At 42.1% G+C, this 21,218-nt stretch overlaps 1 protein-coding gene across 1 annotated transcript; it reads right to left on the bottom strand.

Moving 5' to 3' along the window:
• Positions 1 to 16,753: 16,753 nt before the first annotated feature.
• RNASE2 (ribonuclease A family member 2) lies at positions 16,754 to 17,640 on the bottom strand. Its single transcript, XM_059678674.1, has 2 exons — positions 17,591 to 17,640; positions 16,754 to 17,368 (listed from the first exon to the last, which is right to left on the bottom strand). Exon 2 carries the CDS (start codon positions 17,361 to 17,363, stop codon positions 16,899 to 16,901), a length of 465 nt encoding a protein of 154 aa, XP_059534657.1. The 5' UTR covers positions 17,364 to 17,368; positions 17,591 to 17,640; the 3' UTR covers positions 16,754 to 16,898.
• Between the last annotated feature and the right edge of the window lie 3,578 nt (positions 17,641 to 21,218).

The following is a 21,218-nucleotide window of genomic DNA, read 5'->3' as shown; positions in this document are numbered from 1 at the left end:
AGGCTAAGTTAGCATCTCCTTAGAGATACAAGAGCCAGTGCACCTAGTTGTCAGAGAGGGACCATCTAGATTACAACTCCTCAGATCCATAAGGGACACACTCAGGGGGCAGATTCAGTGAGCACCAAAGCCCCACTGAAGCAAGTCTTGCCTCATAAGGGTGTCTCCAGCACAGAAGTTCTCCCCACTGCAGACACAGCTGATTCTCACAGCCAATCGGCCTGGAGGTCAATTTTTCTCAGTGATACCAACAAAAATCAAGGCTTAACTATAACAAGACTGTGCACATAGCCCACAAAGGGGTGCACCAAGAGTGTCCACCTCAGGTAATTGGGGAGGCTGAGCCACTGGGCCCTATAGGACACCTAGCACAGAAAGCCACTCTATCAACACAGGGAAGCAGCCAGAATGTGGAGACAAAGAAACAGGTCACAAATGACAGAAATGGAGGTAAGCAAACTACTGGATATAGAGTTCAAAACCACACTTATAAGTTTTTTCAAGAATTTTCTAGAAACCGCTGATAAATTTAGTGAGACCCTGGAGGATATGAAAAAGGACCAACTATAAATTAAGCATACACTTAATTAAAGAATAATATACAGAGATCCAACAGCAGACTAGAGGATTGCAAGAATCAAGTCAAAGATTTGGAATACGAAAAGCAAAAAGAAAAAAGAATTCAAAAATACGAAGATAGTGTAAGGAGCCTCTGGGACAACTTCAAGCGTACCAACATCCAAATTATGGGCGTGCCAGAAGAAGAGAGAGAACAAGATATTGAAAACCTACTTGAAGAAATAATGACAGAAAACTTCCCCTACCTTGTTGGGGTCCAGCCCCAGCAGGTCCAGGGGTTCCCAAAGGTGTGGATGGAGTAGGCGAAGAAGCAATGACAAGGAGACAGCATTCAGTTGATCAGCAGCCTAGCCAGGTTCTCCAGCCAACTTCTGTGTTTATTGTCTTGTTACATCTGTATTTATACCAGTTGATTTTAGTCCTATCAATTCTATTCCAAAGGTTAGGGCGTTTCTTATCTCCATTCCAAGGCTACTCTATTGTTCTATTAAGCTACAAGGAAGTAACTGAAGGAGATTATCCTAAGTAAAGATTCTGTAGCTTAAGCGTGATTGTTCACAGTTAAAGTGATTAATTACCCGCCTGGCACTTAGTTAAGGGGTTTTATTCCCTCTCTAACTCCAGGGAAAAATCCCCACCTGGGGAAACAACCTTTCTCGGAGAGGTGACCTTGGTTAAAACACGTAGTGCTAAAAAGGGGAGCAAACATATTAAGAACAGTATGCCATATATGCCAGGTCCCTTGAAACATATGCTGTGCAGATGTTTCTTCCCTGCAGGAACTCTGTCAAGCAGTAAGGATGGACTGGCTTACAGCACTACCTGGTGAAAGAAATAGACTTTCAAGTCCAAGAAGCACAGAGAACCCCAAACAAAAGGAATCCAAAGAGGACCACACCAAGACACATCATAATTAAAATGCCAAGAGCAAAAGACAAAGAGAGAATCTTAAAAGCAGCAAGAGAAAGAAACTCAGTTACCTACCAGGGAGTACCCATACGACTGTCAGCGGATTTCTCAACAGAAACTATGCAGGCCAGAAGGGAGTGGCAAGAAATATTCAGAGTGATGAATAGCAAGAACCTACAACCAAGATTACTTTACCCAGCAAAGCTATCATTCAGAATTGAAGGCCAGATAAAGAGCTTCACAAATAAGAAAAAGCTAAAGGAGTTTATCACCACCAAACCAGTATTATATGAAATGCTGAAAGGTATTCTTTAAGAAGAGGAAGAAGAAAAGATAAAGATAAAAATATGAACAACAAATACATATCTATCAACAAGTGAATCTAAAAATCAAGTGAATAAATAATTTGACGAACAGAGTAAACTGGTGAATATAATAGAATCGGGGCATAGAAAGGGAGTGGACTGACAATTCTCATGGGGGAAGGGGTGTGGGGGGTGCGGAAAAAGACTGGACAAAAATCGTACACCTATGGATGAGGACAGTGAGGGGGGCGGTAAGGGCAGAGGGTGGAGTGGGAACCAGGTGGAGGGGAGCTATGGGGGGGGGGGAAGAGGAACAACTGTAATCTGAACAACAAAGATTTAGTTTTAAAAAATTATAGTAATACACATAGAAAACTATTTTTGTGAAATTAATTTAAATTACACAGATGTGTCTACATAAGTAAAAACAGGTAAACTAATTTGTCAATTTTTTAACATACACATTTGAAAAATCTGCCTTATATTATAGTGGACTTACGGCTTTAATGGAACCACCCTTACCTGAATTAGTCTGTTATATCGAGGTTTTACTGTATAAACAAGCTAGAATGTATATCCTAGATCAAAATAACAACAATAAACCCCAGGTATTTGGCTGGCAACAAGCTCACTCCCATTCACTGCCAGCATTCCTAGGACCTGGCACACTGAAGCTCCTGCATGTGTGGGGTGGGGAGAACTGTGGGTTGGCAACACCCAATCTTCCAGATGCACATGTGTGTCACTGGCTCATGGAAGCCTGGAAGAGCATTATTTTTTCAGAATATAACATGACTGGTAGAATGTTTTCCTTGTAACATTTCCAGTACCCCCTCTGCACATAGAAGTCAGTATTACTGTTTCAAGGTTCTGGTCCTTTACTACTGGAGAGAGTGAAAGTTGATACCCGTTTATATGTGTTAGATAAACTTAGATACAAGTAAGGACAACTAGTTTAGTTTAGAAAATATAGAAAAATTTAGAACAAATTGCAAGCTCTCATTTTCAAGCAACTGCTATGGAGTAAGCACTTTAGTGAAATTGACTCATTTAACCCTCACAACAACCCACAAGGTAGATACTAGTATTTTCATTTTAAAGATAGCAGAGGCCCACATAGTTAACAGATAGTAGTGGCAGAACTAAGAGTGTCTCACTTAAAAGTCAAAGTGTTCCAATTTATTCCCAACTGCGTCTTAGAGGGCGCTGGGATGCACAGTATGTTTGGGGTAAATCCTTTTCTTCTTGCCTCGGTTTCTTCTTCTCTAAAATAGGAACAATCATCCAGGATAACCAATCTGTACTATCAGGTTTATTTTCTAGGTATAATGTTATTCCCATAATGAAATATGTACTATGGAATGTGAGAAATGGAAGGGGGTATCCATTCTGGTGATTTTCATCTGTTACATTTCCAAGGACCCCTCCCTGTCATGATGACTGCATGTGAGACACATGTTTTTAGAACATACTGAATAAACAAATATGTTGACTTTTGGCCGTTTTAATTGATCACTTTGCTTTGTCATCTTGCTATGTGGAATTTCTTTTGTTACTAAGCAAGATTTTTTTCCATATCTCTCAACTGAAACATTCTTATAGGTGATGATGATGTAAAAATGAATTAAGTATATTGCAGCCCCTCTGTAAGCTTATAGTCTCAATAGGTAGAGACAGCTGTACTCAAGTGTTTATAATATGAAGCAAAACCCATATACTGCAGTCAAGACTAAGCCCTGCCCTGATTAGCTTATTCAGTGGGTTTCTAAATTTGTTGTTTGCTTTAAAAATAATTTTTTGGAGTTGGTGATAACCTTTCCTAACAGAGAGTTTCACTATAGAAAATTTGGATTCCTGGCTTGCCTTAAAATAGCCCCAAGTGGAGCCACATTAAGCCACCATTATCTCAATGTAACCATCAGCTGAAGTTGAGCAGCACCTGCATTTCTTTTTTATTTATTTAATTTTTATTATTTTTTTTATTGCTTAAAGTATTACAAAGAGTATTACATATGTCTCCTCCCCCCGCCCCCTTGACATTCCCCGGGCTCCCCTGCCCCCCAGTGGCTTGTGTCCATTGGTTATGCTTATATGCATGCATACAAGTCCTTCGGTTGATCTCTTACCCCAGCAGCTGCATTTCTTATGGGGGCAATAGTTCAGGAGGTTTTCACTGACTCTACTCCTTCCTCCTGACTTCCAGCCTGTCTGTTTACTCAGTGATGATACTTGCCTGAGTCCTGTAGACATTTGTGTTATGACCCATCAAGCTTGTTAAGGTTCTGCGAGAGATCTAAACAATACTCTACCCAATCCCTGACCATCCTCCTTCTTCAAATTGTGTTCAGAGCATATCCCCAAACACACTTTTTAAGTAGTTTCTACCATAGGTTCCATCTTCAAATTTTAAACTGCCCTCCATTCCCTCCAAATTAAATCCAAATGATCTAATTGATAGGAAAGATCTTGGGCTGAGGATCTGTTTATTTGAAACAGGAATCAATACAAACTCATGTTAATGAAGTTACCCTGAATTGACAGCATGATTTTGTCTTTAATATCAAAGGACTGCTATATATGAACTCTTATTTCATTAGTTTAATCACCACATCAGTGTCATAGCAGCTGCTGAATCATCAGCTAATTTTATTATGCTATTATTTGTAATCAAGAGACATTCTATGATATAGTCCCAGGAAAAAGTCTTCTGCATTGTGGCAAGAACAACTGTTGAGAACGTTGGCCACAGGGTTGCTCAAAGCCATCTTGACGTCCAGCATTTGCAATTCCCCAGGGCACTCTTGCAATGTCTGCCTGCTCAGTGATAATACCTGCTAATAAAGCGATATCAACCGTCAATAGCTTCCTTCACATGGATTTCCTAATGCTCTAGCTACCTATGGGAATGACAACACACATTGCTTGTTGGTATCACTTAAAGGACTGTTGTAATAACATGGTGCAGGTTATTTTACTTGCGATCAATGGAGGGAGCTAAGTAACCTGAGCTCAAATGACAATTGGTGTACTGGTCTCTCCCTGATCTCTTAGGTTTGCTTTATTCTTGTATGGGGCCTCCTACACATCTCCTCTGTAGGCCATTGAACAAAAGCAGATCGTGACCCCTTTGATCAACTTTCTGGAAAGAAATAGGAAAGTATAGAAAAGGCTACAGTAGTACACTTGAGGTAATCATTTCTGAGGGATGCTCTGAATATATCACCTGGCCATTGGCACAGATATGGAAGGTGGATTGGGTCAGTAGGTCAGTAGTTAGGTCTCACCGAGGAGGGCTATTGCAGGGAGGTCTTGCAGAGACTTCCTAGGGATCTCTCTGTCAGTTTTTTTTTTTTTTAATTAAATCTTTATTGTTCATATTATTACATTTGTTCCTTTTTTTCCCCCCCATAACTCCCCTCCTCCCAGTTCCCGCCCTACCCTCCGCCCTCACTCCCCACCCACTGTCCTCATCCATAGGTGCATGATTTTTGTCCAGTCTCTTCCCACATCTCCCACACCCCTTTCCCCCCCAAGAATAGTCAGTCCATTCCCTTTCTATGTCCCTGATTCTATTATAATCAACAGTTTATTCTGTTCATCAGATTATTTATTCACTTGATTCTTAGATTCACTTGTTGATAGATGCATATTTGTTGTTCATAATTTGTATCTTTACCTTTTTCTTCCTCTTCCTCTTCTTAAAGGATACCTTTCAGCATTTCATATAATCCTGGTTTGGTGGTGATGAACTCCTTTAGCTTTTCCTTATCTGTGAAGCTCTTTATCTGACCTTCAATTCTGAATGATAGCTTTGCTGGATAAAGTAATCTTGGTTGTAGGTTCTTGGTATTCATCACTTTGAATATTTCTTGCCACTCCCTTCTGGCCTGCAAAGTTTCTGTCGAGAAATCAGCTGACAGTCGTATGGGTATTCCCTTGTAGGTAACTGAGTTTCTTTCTCTTGCTGTTTTTAAGATTCTCTCTTTATCTTTTGCTCTTGGCATTTTAATTATGATGTGTCTTGGTGTGGTCCTCTTTGGATTCCTTTTGTTTGGGGTTCTCCGCGCTTCTTGGACCTGTAAGTCCATTTCTTTCACCAGGTGGGGGAAGTTTTCTGTCATTATTTCTTCAAATAGGTTTTCAATATCTTGCTCTCTCTCATCTTCTGGCACCCCTATAATTCTGATGTTGGTACGCTTGAAGCTGTCCCAGAGGCTCCTTACACTATCCTCGCATTTTTGGATTCTTTTTTCATTTTGCTTTTCCGGTTGGATGTTTTTTGCTTCCTCGCATTTCAAATCATTGACTTGATTCTTGCGCTCCTCTGGTCTGCTGTCGGGCGTCTGTATAATATTCGTTATTTCAGTCCGTGTGTGCTTAATTTCTAGTTGGTTCCCCAATATAAGATCGAGGGTCTTATTAGTTTTCGTGTAGAGCTCATTAAGTTTATCGGCAGCTTCTAAACAGTTCTTGAGAGACCTTAAAAGTGTGGTTCTGAACTCTATTTCTTCCATTGACAATTTTGTCCTGTTTCTTTGTCTCCGCATTTTGTTATGCTTCCTTGGTGCACCCCCTAGTGGTCTTTGTTCGCAGTCTTATAGATAAATCTTGATTGCTGTAGCTAATTCCAGGGAGGGTTTGACCTCCAGGCCAAGTGGCTATGAGATTCAGCTGTGTCAGCAGTGAGAGAACTTCTGTCCTCTAGGGAGGTGCTAATCTAGCCTTTGCCTGAGCCTATCCGGCAAATGCCTCTGTGCAGGGCTTGGGCAGGGCGGGTCGAACAGGATCAACAGTGTGGGCCAGAGAGAGCAGTTTTGGCGGCTCTCAGTCCTGTCCCCAGGGGCTCTGCCTCTCTGAGTCCCAGCACCCGCTGCAAAGCTCGGAGAGAAAGCTGCACTCGCTCTGACCGAAGCCAGACAGTCCCGCTTCTTCCGCCTGAGTCTGGGTCCCTAAAGACTCGCCCGGATCTGGAGCTCAGAGTCTGCGACTCCCTCCCGATTGAAAACAACAACCGCGCCCTCCGCCGCCAGCCCGCTCCGCGCACGCCGCACCTCAGAATTTGACTTCAGCACTGCGCCTCCTCTGAGTGTCCGTATGCGTTTCTCTTTCCTCCTAGTTGTAGGACTTCCACTCAGCCAGCGCCCCTGTGGTTCTGGGTGATGTCCCTTCCGTTTTTTGGTTTCACTTTTGAAGTAGTTGTTCAAAGCAGCAAACTCCGGCGTTAACCTATGCCGCCATCTTGGTTCTCCCTCTCTGTCAGTTTTTTATCATTCAAAAGGGAATGGAAAGGAACTAACTTCACTGTGTTACAGGGCCTTGTTGTTTGTGTTAGTCATTTTGGTCTAGAAAAAAAAATTCTATGATCCTGACATATCGTTGTGTATCATAATTGCCCATGAGCTTCCAGTCTTGTGATCAGAACTTTGGAGGACACAAAATTGTCTTTATTCCTAATTTTCATTTCCAGTGCTTAGAGGAGGGCCAGGCATATCATAAAACTTAGAATATATATGCGGAATGAATGAATAGTTGAACATTGTTAGAACCCCTTAAGAATAAATGAAGATTTATGAAATAAAAATCCACAGCTAGGATGTGAGGATGTGGCTAAAATGCATTCTGAACTTTTCCTACTTAATTATGTAATGGCCCAGAAAAAGAGTAATTTTACACAAATTTTCATTCTTCTTCTAGACCAGTTATTTTCAGTGACTTTGTGGCTTTGAAATTTCTAGAGGTATTTTTGGTAACTATACTGATTGGAGAGGGGGTTAGTATTGGCATTTAATGGGTAAGGACCAGCTGTGCTCAGTGTACTGCAACACTGTAGAGAAGTCCTGAAAAATAAAGAATTAGTGCACTTCCTACAACTTATGATTCCCCTCTTGGATGTGGATGAGAAAATAGCTTATAATTATCTAAGTCTCTAACCAATTCCTTTATATATTTTTCATAATTTTAAAACAAAAAATTTGCTGAGACTATAACTACTATGTACTATATATTGAGGAAATTTTTACTTCTTTCTAGGTTTTTGAAAGCTCTTTGATAGATTGGGGCTGGACAGTGAGCTAAAGCTGCCAAGGAGCGTTTCATCTTCCTTTTCACGGAATCTTGCTTACGTGGACTTGAGATGGGTCAGTCATTGGTCTCTATTTCTCAGGGACTCTTGCTAAAACTGAGGCAGAAGCAATGAGCATTTTAAAAATAAAAAAATGTTTCAATTATAGTTGACGTACAGTATTATATTAGTTTCAGGTGTACAATATAGCAGAATCAGCTTTTTAACATACTTTACTCATGGAATCAGAGCAAACATAAATAAATGGTCACAGAATTCTTTCATTAACCCTAGGAAAAATATGAAAAACTGGCTTGGCAAGCAATTAGAAACACTTCCACAATAATGAGACTATAGAGCTTGCTTGGTTTAACCCCTCTTTTGAACAGAATTGGATAATTCTGACCAAATATTTGGCCTTGGACATCATTATTTCTACTGTTCCTGGGTCTTTTATTCTTCTCTTAAAGCATTTTTCCAGGTAGAATTTTTAATGTTAAAGCTCAAGATAAAGCTGTTTGTAAATTTATGAAATGTGTACAACTGGTGCTGTGAGATGACTGATGTTAGGGAGTACACAGATTGATATTAAAAGTGTTATTTCAATGTTAATGAATAATCAATGTAACAAATCTGTGGTTTCATGTGTATTATTGCTTAGAACAAAGCTGTGTGAAACAGTGAGTTGATAAAAAGGAAATAATAATACAGATGGAATGGAGCTATGGTGCAGGTTGCCTCATGTCTGGGAAGCCCTAAACAGTCAGGCTTACCTGGGTCTACGCCCTAATTGTCAGGTTTCTCAATTTGAGCCATTCCACTTATTTCCCAACAATAGTCATTACTGTGATACCTTTAGATGTTGGGGTTTTCCCTTTGATGCCTTTCTGAGGAATCTTTGGCTTCTTAACTGTTAAGGTATGTTCTTCCAAAGCTAGAATGTCTTCTTGCAAGGGGAATCATCCCTTACTCCCTCTCAGTCTCCCACATGCCTCACATACTTCCTTTAGGAGGGATGAGCTTGACTGTTAAAGTGCATGGGCTTGAAAAAAAGACAGATCGGGTTTTGACTCACAGTTCTGCTAGTCAACAACCATGTGACTTCAGACAAGGAACTTGCCTTTTCTTTTCTACCAGAAAAACAGTAAAATTCTTTACATTACATAGACAAGATGGTGGGTCACTCTGGATCCTGAGCACAGGTGACCAAACTAAAAAGTGTAGAGTGTTATCAACTGGACAGCAATATTGTGAAGCTTAATCCAAATGTCTTGTATGAAATAGCTGTACCAAAGAGGTGGTGGCTTCCTTGTTCATTCCCAACACTCCTTGCATTTATTTTCAATACTTCGTAGGCATAAAAATTGTGAATGATGCTGAGGTATTTTAGGATGTATAGCACCTGTCAAAGCTTCCTTTTAGATTTAATGAGTTTTAGGCCTTTTGTTTTTCCATTAGACCAGAGGTTGGTGAATCTTATTGGGGACTAGTGGCCCAGTGTATGAATATGTGCACATTAAAAGGAAATGAATTAGAAGAAATATTTTAATATCGCGATTTTCCCTTTCTCTATAATAGAAATGTCAACCAAATTCATGATCGACAATGACAGATGCAAACACACACGTGCAATTGGTGCCAGCGAGAGCTTTATATGTATTGCGCATGCACGAGTCAACTTAACCTTTTATAGATGTAGAATAAACTTGCTTAATTAGACCTGCTTTCTGATTTAGCTAAACTTTTTCCAGCCCAGTGATGCACCCCGACTTCTCTTTCAGGTAATTGTCAGCAATACATCAGTAAATATCAACACGAAGCAGATTATTATTGTAGGTAACACAGGGAGAACAAAGGGTAAAATATTTAACTGCAGCAGTGTTTGACTATATTCTGTGCAGTGAGAAAATGTGAAGTCGTTTTCAAGGTTCACCATTTCTTACTTCTTTTCAGTCGGGTCAAGTTTCTAAGCTTTCTAAATCTCCATTTTTCAGCTAATGAAAAGAAAATAGGACTCTACCAAGTCTCCTATCTACCTAATCCAGGACTTCTGTGAGGATCAAATGAAATGAGGCACAGGAAAATGCTTCACAGACATTTGGTTACAGTGTAAAATGATAAGCAAGTCATGTTCCTGGGCTGAAGAAACTCCAAGGAGGCTAGTCACTAGGGAGAGAAAACCAGGTGTTGCTACATGACATCATTACTCAGACTTAGCATATTAGCATTTTACATACATATATATATATATATATATATATATATATATATATATATATATATATATATATATATATATACACTAGAGGCTTGGTGCATGAAATTTGTACATGGGTAGGGTCCATAGGCCTGGCCGGCGATCAGGGCTGATTAGGGCCTTTCTTCCCCTGGCTGTGGGCTGCCAGCTGGGGCCTTCCTTTGTTCCGCGCCACCCCCTGGTGGTCAGCGCACATCATAGTGAGTGGTTGAACTCCCGGTTGGTTGAACTCCCGAGGGGACAATTTGCATATTAGCCTTTTATTATATAGGATAGTCAAAGACAGGAACTACTTCATTAATGTTGCTGACGGACTGATACTCCCTAGTGCATGAGCTGATTAGTCAATCTTTACACCTAGACTGTCTCAGAGGCATAATATCATCCACAGTCTTCTATGCTGATCTTATCTCTCACACAATTAAAAAACAGCTCTGAGGAATAGGAACTTACATGTTGCTTGCAATATAATAGTTACATGTTTTTCTTGATAGTCTTAAAGTAACAACAGTAAGTATACACTGAGTGGCCTGACTTTTATGACTGGCCAGATTATTATGACCACCCCATCAGTACAATGAAGTGAATTAGTTATGCAAATAATAATAATAATAAAGCCTTGAGAGTATTTGCTTAGGAAGTTTTCAATATTCAATATTTTTGGCAGTGTCAATGAAGTACTGATGGGGTGGTCATAATAATCTGGCCTCTCAGTGTATACACTATATTAGATTTCATCAGAGAAGCCATATCTATCTAAATATCTATCTATCAATACATTTATTATAAGGAATTGGTTCATGCAATTATGGAGGCGGGCAAACCCTGAGATCCATGGTAAACTGGAGACTCAGGAGAGCTCACAGTGCCAGTTTGAAGGCCAGCAGTCTTGAGACCCTTGAAGAGCTGATGTTTGAGTCAGAAGGTAGGGAAAAGCCAATGTCCTAGCTTGAAGGCCATTAGGCAGGAGAATTCTCTCTTATTTGGGGGAATGATCATCTTTTTTGTTCTATTCAGGCTTCAACTGATTGGATGAGGCCCACCCACATTAGGGAGAGTAATTTGCTTTAATTAATTTACTGATTTAAATACTAATCACACCCAAAAATACTCTCACAGAAACATGACTAAATATCTTGGCACCTCATGGCCTAATCAAGTTGACACATAAAGTTAACCATCATATATATATATATATATATATATATATATATATATATATATATATATAAATATAAGTATATAATACAATAATTTTATTTCAGGTAATCAGGATTTAGGTATAATCTTTAAAAAAAATCAGATTTACATAGCAGAAAAATTAAAAAATGTGGATTGCATTTTCTGTAGACATTCCTACACACACACACACACACACACACACACACACTCTTACTCCTTAATCAGGAATTCAGAAAACTACAAAGAGTTTGAGCTGGAAAGAATTTGTGAGGTGCTGGAACTGAATGTGTAAGAGGAAGGAGGATATGTCAAAGTGAGTTCCTCAGGTGAGTAGTTTGATGAATGAGAAGAGATGGAGAAAGAATGTGATGTACTGAGGGTCTGAGGTCGAGGTAAATCAGGTGAAGTGAGACACAGATGCCTTTCTTTGTCTCTTCATTCCCTCCTCCAGGACAGAAAACATGACTTAGATGTGGACCCTATTCTTTCTCACTTCTCCTAGACAAGACTGTCTTCTTCTACATCAAGAACTTTGTAAATCTCCCTAATCAACAGCCCAAACTCCTCCGCTCCATCAGTGGGAATTAGAGACACTCTTTGCATATGAAGTAAGACCACCCCACCCTGACAGGGCCGATTCTCCTTGCTCAGCAGCATTCGGCACAGGCGGTCACCCTCTCCTCCTTGACGAGGCTGACCTGGGAATTAGGCTTCTTGTGACAGGAAAAGGGTGAAAGGCATCCTGAGATCAGTCCTGGTACTCTCAAGGCAGACAGTCATGTCAAGCTGCACGCTGATGCGCCTCTTCCATAACCTCAGGTTTTGTTCTCAGCCTCCTCACAAGTTCCTCCTCTTCTCCTGGTATCTGAATTTTGGAGAGCCCCATGAGTCAGTGATTTGTTTGTTTCTCTTCGAGATCTTACACAGTCTCAAGGCTCTAAATGCCACTGATTCTCCAGTTCCCATATTTACATTTTTAGCTCAGCTCTCACTCCTAAGCTTGAGACTTGTATAGTCAACTGTCCACTTGAAATCTTCACTGGATGTGTAATAGACACCTCAAACTCAATGTGTCCCACATGGAAATAATTATCTTCTCCCCTACTCATCCCCTGAAACTGCTCCTCCATTAACATTCACCACCTCAGTTGAAGGTAACATTATCCTTTTTGTTCTGAGGTCAACAATGTTGGCGTTCTTGGTTCCTTTTGTACCACTTTCAATATGTCAGTAAAGTCGGCTGTTTTTACGTTCAAACACATTCAGCATCTAGTTGTTTCTCACTGCCTCCGTTGTTACCACGTAGTGTGAGAGAGCAATCCTTCCACTAGGATTACTATACAAGTCTTTGACCTGGACTCCCTACTTCTTGCCTTGACCTCACACATAGCAGCCTGAGTAATCCTTTCAAAATGTTTCTCAGATCATGTAATTCATTTCACCCCGAGTAAAGGCTAAAGTCCTTACGAAAGTTCTTATACACTTAAGTGATCTGTCTTCCCACACCTTTACCTTTTGGAACAAATCTGCTATTTATTCTCCCTCTTACTCATGCTTTTCTAGTATCTAGCCTCTTTGCTGTTCCTGAAAGATACAGACACATTATTGCTTTAGGACATTTCCTCCTAGACATATGCAAGGCTAACTACCATACCACATGCACACCTTATCAAGGAGGCTTCCTTTAACTATCCTATTGTCAATGTAAGAATCATTCAAGGCTGTGAAAAATTTTCGTCAGTTTATTTGAGCCAAACTGTCAACAATTGCCGGGAAGCAAACTCTCAGTGTATTGAGATAATGCTCCAGAGAACGGCAGTTTTGCACCTTATTTTATATATTACAATCAAAAGAGGAGACATATCTGGGTTACATGAAATCCAAAGGTGACAGATTAAGGAGGTGGGAGAAAGCAAGGCAGGGAAACCTCTGGGATTGGATAAAAAATGAAATGATAGACACATATATCTTCTACATAGGTGGGTATAGGATAGTTAACAGTCAACAATTAACTTGGTAACAATGAGGGGATTTGTGGTCTTCACAGAGTGGTGCTTTGAGGGGTCCAGAAAAAGGAAAATTACTTCGACATTCCAATGATATGTTAGAGGCAAAAAGATAATAGACAGGCTTAGTTAAGATAAAGATTGACCTTTGTCAGGGAAGATGCCAGCCTACGACATGACTACCTACTGTAAACTGCTTTTAGTTAAAAAGTTTCAACTTCAAACCATCCTTTGTGGTTACTTGCGGTCTCTGAGTTTGCAAGGCTGCCATGCAGGCCTCCCCTGAGCTAGTCAGGTTAGCATGTGGTAGCTTTTTGTCCACACTATTAAAAAACACTACCCCTAGTTTCACCCCATTCCCCTTCCTGCTACATTTTCCCCATAGAGCTTATCACCTTAAAGGCCTATATAATTTACATATTTATTATGTCTATTGTCTGTCTTTAAAAATTATTTGTTGGTTTATTTTATTCTCTGATGACTTCCACATACCTCTAACAGTCCCTGGCACATAGATACTCAAGAAATGTTTGCTGAGTGAGTGTCCCCAAACTAATTGCCACTTCACAAGATCCTGACATGTCAAGGTCACTGATTGATTTGGGCTCCAGGCCAGCCCTTACCAGCTGCTTGTGCCACTGACATCTCCACCTTGGTTTCCGAGAGGCCTACTGGAAGGCTAGTATAGACATCTCCTCCCCCTGTATTGAACAGCTCTTTATCTGTGAGGAATTTCAGTTCATTCTTCTAATGCCACTTCTCCGGAATCCGCACTCCTGGCTGACCCCGCCTAGCTGCCTCTCAGCCTCTGGAGAGGGTCCTTGGTGGCAAAGTGGAGCGGGGTGACCGCATGGCGTAAGTGCTCCTTCCTGCCAGCAGAGGGCAGGAGCTGCCGGGAAATCCAGGGCGGAGCTCAGGCCCGCCTCGGCTTGGCCAGTTTTCTCCACAGGTTCCCAGCTCTCCCCGAAACTCCTGCCTTCTTTCTGGGCCGGAAGGAGGGAGGAGGAAGGCCCAGCAGTGGTTCTCAACCTTCCTAATGCCGCGACCCTTTAATACAGTTCCTCATGTTGTGGTGACCCACAACCATAAAACTATTTTCATTGCTACTTCATAACTGTAATTTTGCTACTGTTATGAATCCTACTGTAAATATCTGATATACAAATGAAAATTTGTATTTTCATTGTTACAAATTGAACATAATTAAAGCACAGTGATTAATCACAAAACAATATGTAATTATATATGTGTTTTCCGATGGTCTTAGGTGACCCCTGTGAAAGGGTCGTTCCACCCCTAAAGGGGTTGCGACCCACAGGTTGAGAACCGCTGGCCCTATAGCGTTGGTGCGGGCGTGCGCGGTGCTGATGGGCTGGCGGGGTGGGGGAAAGGGGGGAGCATCTATTCGGGAGAGACGTGCTTCTACCTGCAACGTTACTTTCCGGGCTCACGGTCCCACGTGCTCACGTATGGCTCTAAGGAAACTCCGGGGACGCCCCCCCTGGGCACCGAGTGACCGGCCCACAGTAGCCTCTTCATTTCCCCGGGGGCGGGCCCCGGGCTCCTGGAGAGGGGTCTGGAGGGCCTCCGGCTTCCTTCATAGCCACAATGCCCAGGCTAGAGGGCACAGCCCAGACCGAGGTGCTGCGGGGAGGGGGTGCGCGATTCCCGGGCGCCCTCCTCTCCTTCTCTCCTTCTCTGAGCCTTCGCCCTCGCTCCTGGCCGGTAGAGGGCGCTGCGCGGCCAGGACCATAGAGATAGTCTCCAACTTTCAAAAGCCTCTCCCCCCCCCCACACTTTTTAAAAAATTATTACATATGTGTTCTTATCCTCGCGTTACCCCCTGTCCCCCCCATTCATGACCTCACCCCCCTATTGTCTGTGTCCATTGGTTAGGCCTATATGCTTGCTTGTAAGTCCTCAAATGCCTCTTTTAATGACGGAGGGAAACCCCGGGGAAATAAACAGAAGGGCTTTAAATAATGGGAGCCTGCTGAGTCCTTTGAACTCTCCTTATGAACGAGGAAGGAGGAGGTGTCTGCAGCACTGCTTGGCAGCGGAGTGAGGGGCGAGGGCTTCGAGATCAACCTGACACCGCATCTCTGTGGTGGTTCTGTTTCATTTCAGACCTCAGTTGTTTGAACTTTCTATCTCCAGGGACCCTTCCTTACTCAGCTGAGTAAGGGCTTCCGTGAGGTAGTCTCACTTGTTCCTTTTTAAGAAAATACAGACGCCTTGTACCTGCAGATGGCAGAAGTAAATTCGAACATTAAGAGAGCAAGTCTAGTAAAAAGGGTGTCTTCCTCTGGTCCTTGTCATGTAGGCCCTACTTTCTTTTCCAGATGCAATAATTATTCAGCTCTTTTTCTATCCTTTTATAGTTTTTATGTATCTCTGTATGTTACATACATAAAGTTACTGACATGTATATAGATGCATGTGTTTATTTCCTCCTGTTATGGGTTGACTCAGCGAGATAGACCACTGACTCAGAATTTAAATTTAAGAGCCTTTATTAAGCTGGCCAGCTGACTACAGTTACAGCACCCTGCCGAAGCAGAGGCTGAGCTGCAGTCGCTGGCCATCCCCCATCATACAATCACATGAATGCTGCTGCTGACCACAGTTCTTAAGGATTTTCCCTTACTGCTCCTCATTCATTCCTGAGTGCAGCCCTGTTTTGGAAGCGGGGAAGGGGATCTCATTATCCAGCCCTTCTCTCCGTGGCTCTTCAACCCCCAAATCCTGGAGCCTGTGCACCTTCCTGACTTGAGTGTGAATGAGCCACTGATTCCCCCGTGGGGACAGCAGTGGAGGCTAAATGGGAAAGAGCATCCTCACCCTGAGACATCCCAATTGTGTGCTCCCTCCTTGCCCTTCCACCATCACGGGACCAGCTGTCCCCCTTTCCAGGACATAGAAATGGCCAGGGAAGACTTCCTATCTTCTCTAGGCAGCACTAGAACCTGTGAATGTGCCACCTGAACAGGTGATCTCATTCCACATTGGACCCAGGATCCAGCCCTACTGTAACCACCAATACCTGTGGAACTGATGCACTCTTTTACAGAAAAATATCTCTGTAGTTAAAAATTTTTTGTCATCTCATCACATAAGGTATTTTGTCCCTGTTTTGGATTAAAACAAAAAAGTTTACATTTCTCATAATTTATTGCTCATTAATCAGATAGAATCAAAGGCATTTGCTTCCTATTTACTCAACTGGGCCCATTTACCTCTTGGGATGGAAATACACAGATCAGTTGAAGCTTCAGGTTTTCAATGTGAGGCAGAGAGGGAGGACATTCTGAGTCACTTCATTTTACAAGGAGCCTCTTACACACATGCCTCGCTATGTACCTCAGATCTCATATGAGAGGAAGGGAAACATTCTCTTGATCAGATGTGTCTACATGACAGCAGAGGGGCACAAACAGACACAGAGACTGGTAGGTCATTCTGCAAAGGAGTTTATTGCCGGTGCACAGGAGCTGCAGTGCAGCAGAGCTTAAAGGGGTTGTGGGCTGGTGGTGAGACTGGTGCTGATATCCAGGGTGGATGGCGGCATGGGACCATGGCTGTGACTGCGGGCACAGAGCTTAGTAGATTCTATCGAAGTGAACTGGAATGTGTCCACTGTCACAGGCAACACTGTAGTTTCTCAGTAAGGCTACTTGCTGGTATTGGCACTGATTGTAAGGTCGTGCCGGTCCTGTGAGGTTGCAGTAGGTAAGATTCACTGCAGCTCGGCTTCTATAGCAATTTTTATCAACCCCATTACGGCAGGTTATATTTGTCCCGGCACAGAGATTAATGACATCAGCAAGCCGTGTGTGGATGAAAGTATTTTGGCCTTTGCAGGGCCTCTGGAAACTCACATAATTAAGGCGGTTAATTGGCTGCATTGCAATGGTGCATTGAGCATTGGTCATGTTTACGTGTTGAACTTCAAACCACTGAGCCCAGCTTAGACCCCCAGGTGGGGCATGGAAGGAGATCACCATTCCCATGAGCCCCAGCAGCAGAAGGAGACAAAGCTGGGAATCCCGCTGTGTTGGAACCATGTTTCCTGTCAAAAGAGAAGCATCTCCTGCATCCCTGCCCAGTTGTGAACACCCCTTCATCTGTCACCCTGAAGGGCCCCTGCTGTCACCAAGGTCCCATTTCCTTTCCCTTCAGCTCCCCCAAGTCTGACTTGTGTCCTGGGTACTAACCCAAGCTCAGTCTCCTGGCAGTTCTGTCCCATCACTGGTCCTCCTGTCCCAACCCCAGGAGGGGGTCATTGTCTTACCCAGTCCAGTGCTGTGGCTGCTGTGAGAACAGATCCAGCTGGTGGTCCTGGGTCTCAGGGGCAGCTGGTCCCCCCTGTGCTGTGGACTGAAGATATAGAGCAGCCCCTGTGGGTGGGGCCAGCAGAGCCAGGAGAGGTTTGAGTCTAAGATTGCAGAATCCCACAGATTGGCACATGGCCCAATTTTGCAATGAGCCTCTTGTTTTGTCCTTTGCTGATGAACACATACCCCAGGACAGCTGGCTGCTGCTTCTGTGGTACAACTCTAATGGCAGGAGTCCCTGCAGAGCAGAGCTGTGCCAGTGCCTCTGGTTTCTGTTGGGAAAACTGCCTACTGGCTACTGAATGGCCATAAATTTTAGAACTCAACTTGGTGAGGGCACTGAAGGACTGAAATACAGAAAGGCAGGCCTAGTTCTCAGGACAAAGGGAGCCCAAGTGCTGTCTTCCCAGGGGGAACCCAGGTCCCCTTCACTGAGTGATCTCCCTGTTCCCCCCTCAGTCAATGTTCTCCATCTCATCACCTCCCTGTGCTGCCACCTCGAGCTCTGAGTTCCTTAAAATCCTGAAGGTGTATAGTAGTTTCTTATGTGTCCTTGAGGTTTGTTGTTTTAACACATGGCTGGATTTTTTTGGTTCACTTTCTGTGAAGTGTTATAACTGGAAAACAACTAGGGGAAAGTCTTTCTGTAGAATCTGCCCCAGAGTAAGCATGTAGTGACATTTAAAGGACATTGCGCAGAGAGCAGACGGGCATCCCAGTGGGGCAGGCCTTATAGTAAGAGGTGTTAAATTTCTGGTGGAACTTCTAGTTTAGAAAACTATATTCAACCCTTAAATAGTATCACATACCCTTCCAACAGAAAAATTCATATCATTTTTTTATTACCTTTCTACATTCCTGTTGTTTGGAAATACCATACTTTTACTCTTGATGTCATTATGTCAACAGGGACAAAACGGTGACCTGGTCAGGACCCCATACAAAGCTGGGGACACTCAGTCTTAAATCTTCTTCTTGCTGAAATTAATTAATGTCTTTTTATCATGCAGCAATTTTCTTAGATCACTAATTTTTTTTTATTGTCACTTACAAATGTTTTTATTGATTTTTTTTTTGAGAGAAGGGAAAGGTAGGGAGAGATAAAAACATCAATGATGGGAGAGACTTACTGATCAGCTTCCTCCTGCACACCCCACACTGGGGATCCAGCCCCAAACCAGAGCATGTGCCCTGACTGGGAACAGAACCATAACCTCCTTGTTCACAGTTCAAGACTCAACTAATGAGCCATGCCTGCTGGGCACTATTACAGATTTTTTTTTAAATTTGTGCTTTGTGGAAATCATTTTCATAAGTGACGAAGATATAAAATTGCATTAGATGTAGAGTCACTTCTCTGTGTTGCTGACAGCCACATTAGGTAGAAAGACCTGTAACCCAGTGTCTATATTATGAGGTAAAAGGCATATACTGCAGTCACAGGAATGTTTCTGGTCAAAAACTGTTCTGATAAGCACATACAGTGTTCCTTTTTGGATTTTTGAAGTTAACTTTTCAAATTGGGAGAGTTCACATAAATTTGCATGTCTATCTTATTTGTAAAAATTAGGAAATGTTGATTGGTGCACTGAGTTTCCATTACCATAAGGAATCAATTAGAGCTGAGTCAGCAACTGAGTCTGTTGAAGAGAGCAATTGTGCAGGGGTCTCCACTGACCCTACTGCTCCCTCCTGATTCACATCCTGTGTGTTCACTCAGTGATGGCTCCTGCCTGGCTCCTGTGGACAATGCGTTTATGACCTATCAGCCTTGTTACAAGTGTCCTGAGTAGCAACTCACATAGCACCCTGCCAATTTGCAACCATGCTTTTCCTTTTAAATTGTATTCAGAGCACACCTCCTAGCTACAGCTTTCCTCTAGACATTTCAACTTTCTTTCTTTCTTTCTTTCTTTCTTTCTTTCTTTCTTTCTTTCTTTCTTTCTTTCTTTCTTTCTTTCTTTCTTTCTTTCTTTCTTTCTTTCTTCCTTCCTTCCTTCCTTCCTTCCTTCCTTCCTTCCTTCCTTCCTTCTTTCTTTCTTTCTTCCTTCCTTTCTTTCTTTCTTTCTTTCTTTCTTTCTTTCTTTCTTTCTTTCTTTCTTTCTTTCTTTCTTTCTTTCTTTCTTTCTTCCTTCCTTCCTTCCTTCCTTCCTTCCTTCCTTCCTTCCTTCCTTCCTTCCTTCCTTCTGTCCTTCCTTCCTTCCTTCCTTTCTCCTCCAGGACTAGTACAGAAAATGTAGTTTGATTTTCAAGATCTGTTGGAGAGGACTTCTTTATATGATTCAGGAAAGTATATAAGCCTATGTTAATTAAAGTACACTGTAACTTTGATGTAAGTTTGTCTTTAATAGACAAAAGGAACTTCTCATGTGCTCTTTCTGTTTTGTTTTGTTTTTCATTAGCACAGACTCCCTTGCAGACCAATTTAGTGCACATTTTTGGACTTGATCCATATTTCCACTGAGAGGAATAGCCAAAATAATGCCCTGGTGTTATTAAGTCACTGTTGGAATCTAGGAACATTTTAAGGTATTGTCTCAGGCAAAGACTTCTGCATCTGTGGTAAAAACCAGTGTCTAAAACAATGGCCTCAGCATTAGTCAATGTCTCTTTTAACAGGGACCCATGTACAAAACAATGAGCCCATCATCTGCAATTTCTTCAGCTCAGGGTACTCTTGCAATGTCTGCCTTTAACCTGCTGATAGGGAGATGCTAACTGACAGTGCCTTCCTGCACATGGCTTTCCTAATGCAGGATCTTGTGGGGGAAGAACAATGAACACTGCTTGCTGGTACCGCTTGAAGGACTGTCCTAATAACATCTTTCAGGTTAATGGAATTGCAGCGAATGGAGTGGGATTTAGCTAAGATCAAAAGACATTTGGTGTGTTGGGCTCTCCTTGGTCTTTGGAAGTCAGCAAGATGGCCACAGCCCTGCTTTCCTTTTGTACAGGGGTCCTTACACATCTCCTCTGAAGACCATTGTACAAAAGCAGAACTCAACCTCTGTGATCAATTTTCTGGAATGGCTTAGGGAAAGAATTAGCCTTTCTTCTTTTCCTCAACTATAAGAAGTACTTCCCCTCCCTGGAGAGGGGATAAAGATAATTCAGATGGAATTACGGACATGTATGCCTGCAGAGGGATAATACTGTGTTTTCCAAAAAAAATTGAAAAGTTTCCGTCAATTGAATTTGAACCAATGCATATTAAGTACATGAAGGCATTAACTTAGTTCTCAGGGCTCAAGACAATTAATTAATTATGTTTTGTGTTGGCATGTTTGTAAATAAAATGATTCTTTAAGTATTGTGGTATAGTGATAAAGAGTATAGGTTTTGAATAGCCTTGTCCAGTTTTCAGTCCCAACTTTTAAAAATCAGAGACTTTTAAAAAAATATATATTTTATTGATTTTTTACAGAGAGGAACAGAGAGTTAGAAACATCGATGAGAGAGAAACATCGATCAGCTGCCTCCTGCACACCCACCACTGGGGATGTGCCCACAACCAAGGTACATGCCCTTGACCAGAATCGAACCTGGGACCCTTCAGTCTGCAGGCCAACGCTCTATCCACTGAGC

This window comes from Myotis daubentonii, chromosome 1 (genome assembly GCF_963259705.1).
Source record: "Myotis daubentonii chromosome 1, mMyoDau2.1, whole genome shotgun sequence".
NCBI classification, from domain to species: domain Eukaryota; kingdom Metazoa; phylum Chordata; class Mammalia; order Chiroptera; family Vespertilionidae; genus Myotis; species Myotis daubentonii.
This window is presented reverse-complemented; position numbering and strand designations above follow the sequence as displayed.

What these genes read in the sequence shown, in the direction of transcription:
- RNASE2 (XM_059678674.1), bottom strand. Translation starts at nt 17,363, where the DNA reads ATGGTTCCAACACAGCGGGATTCCCAGCTTTGTCTCCTTCTGCTGCTG.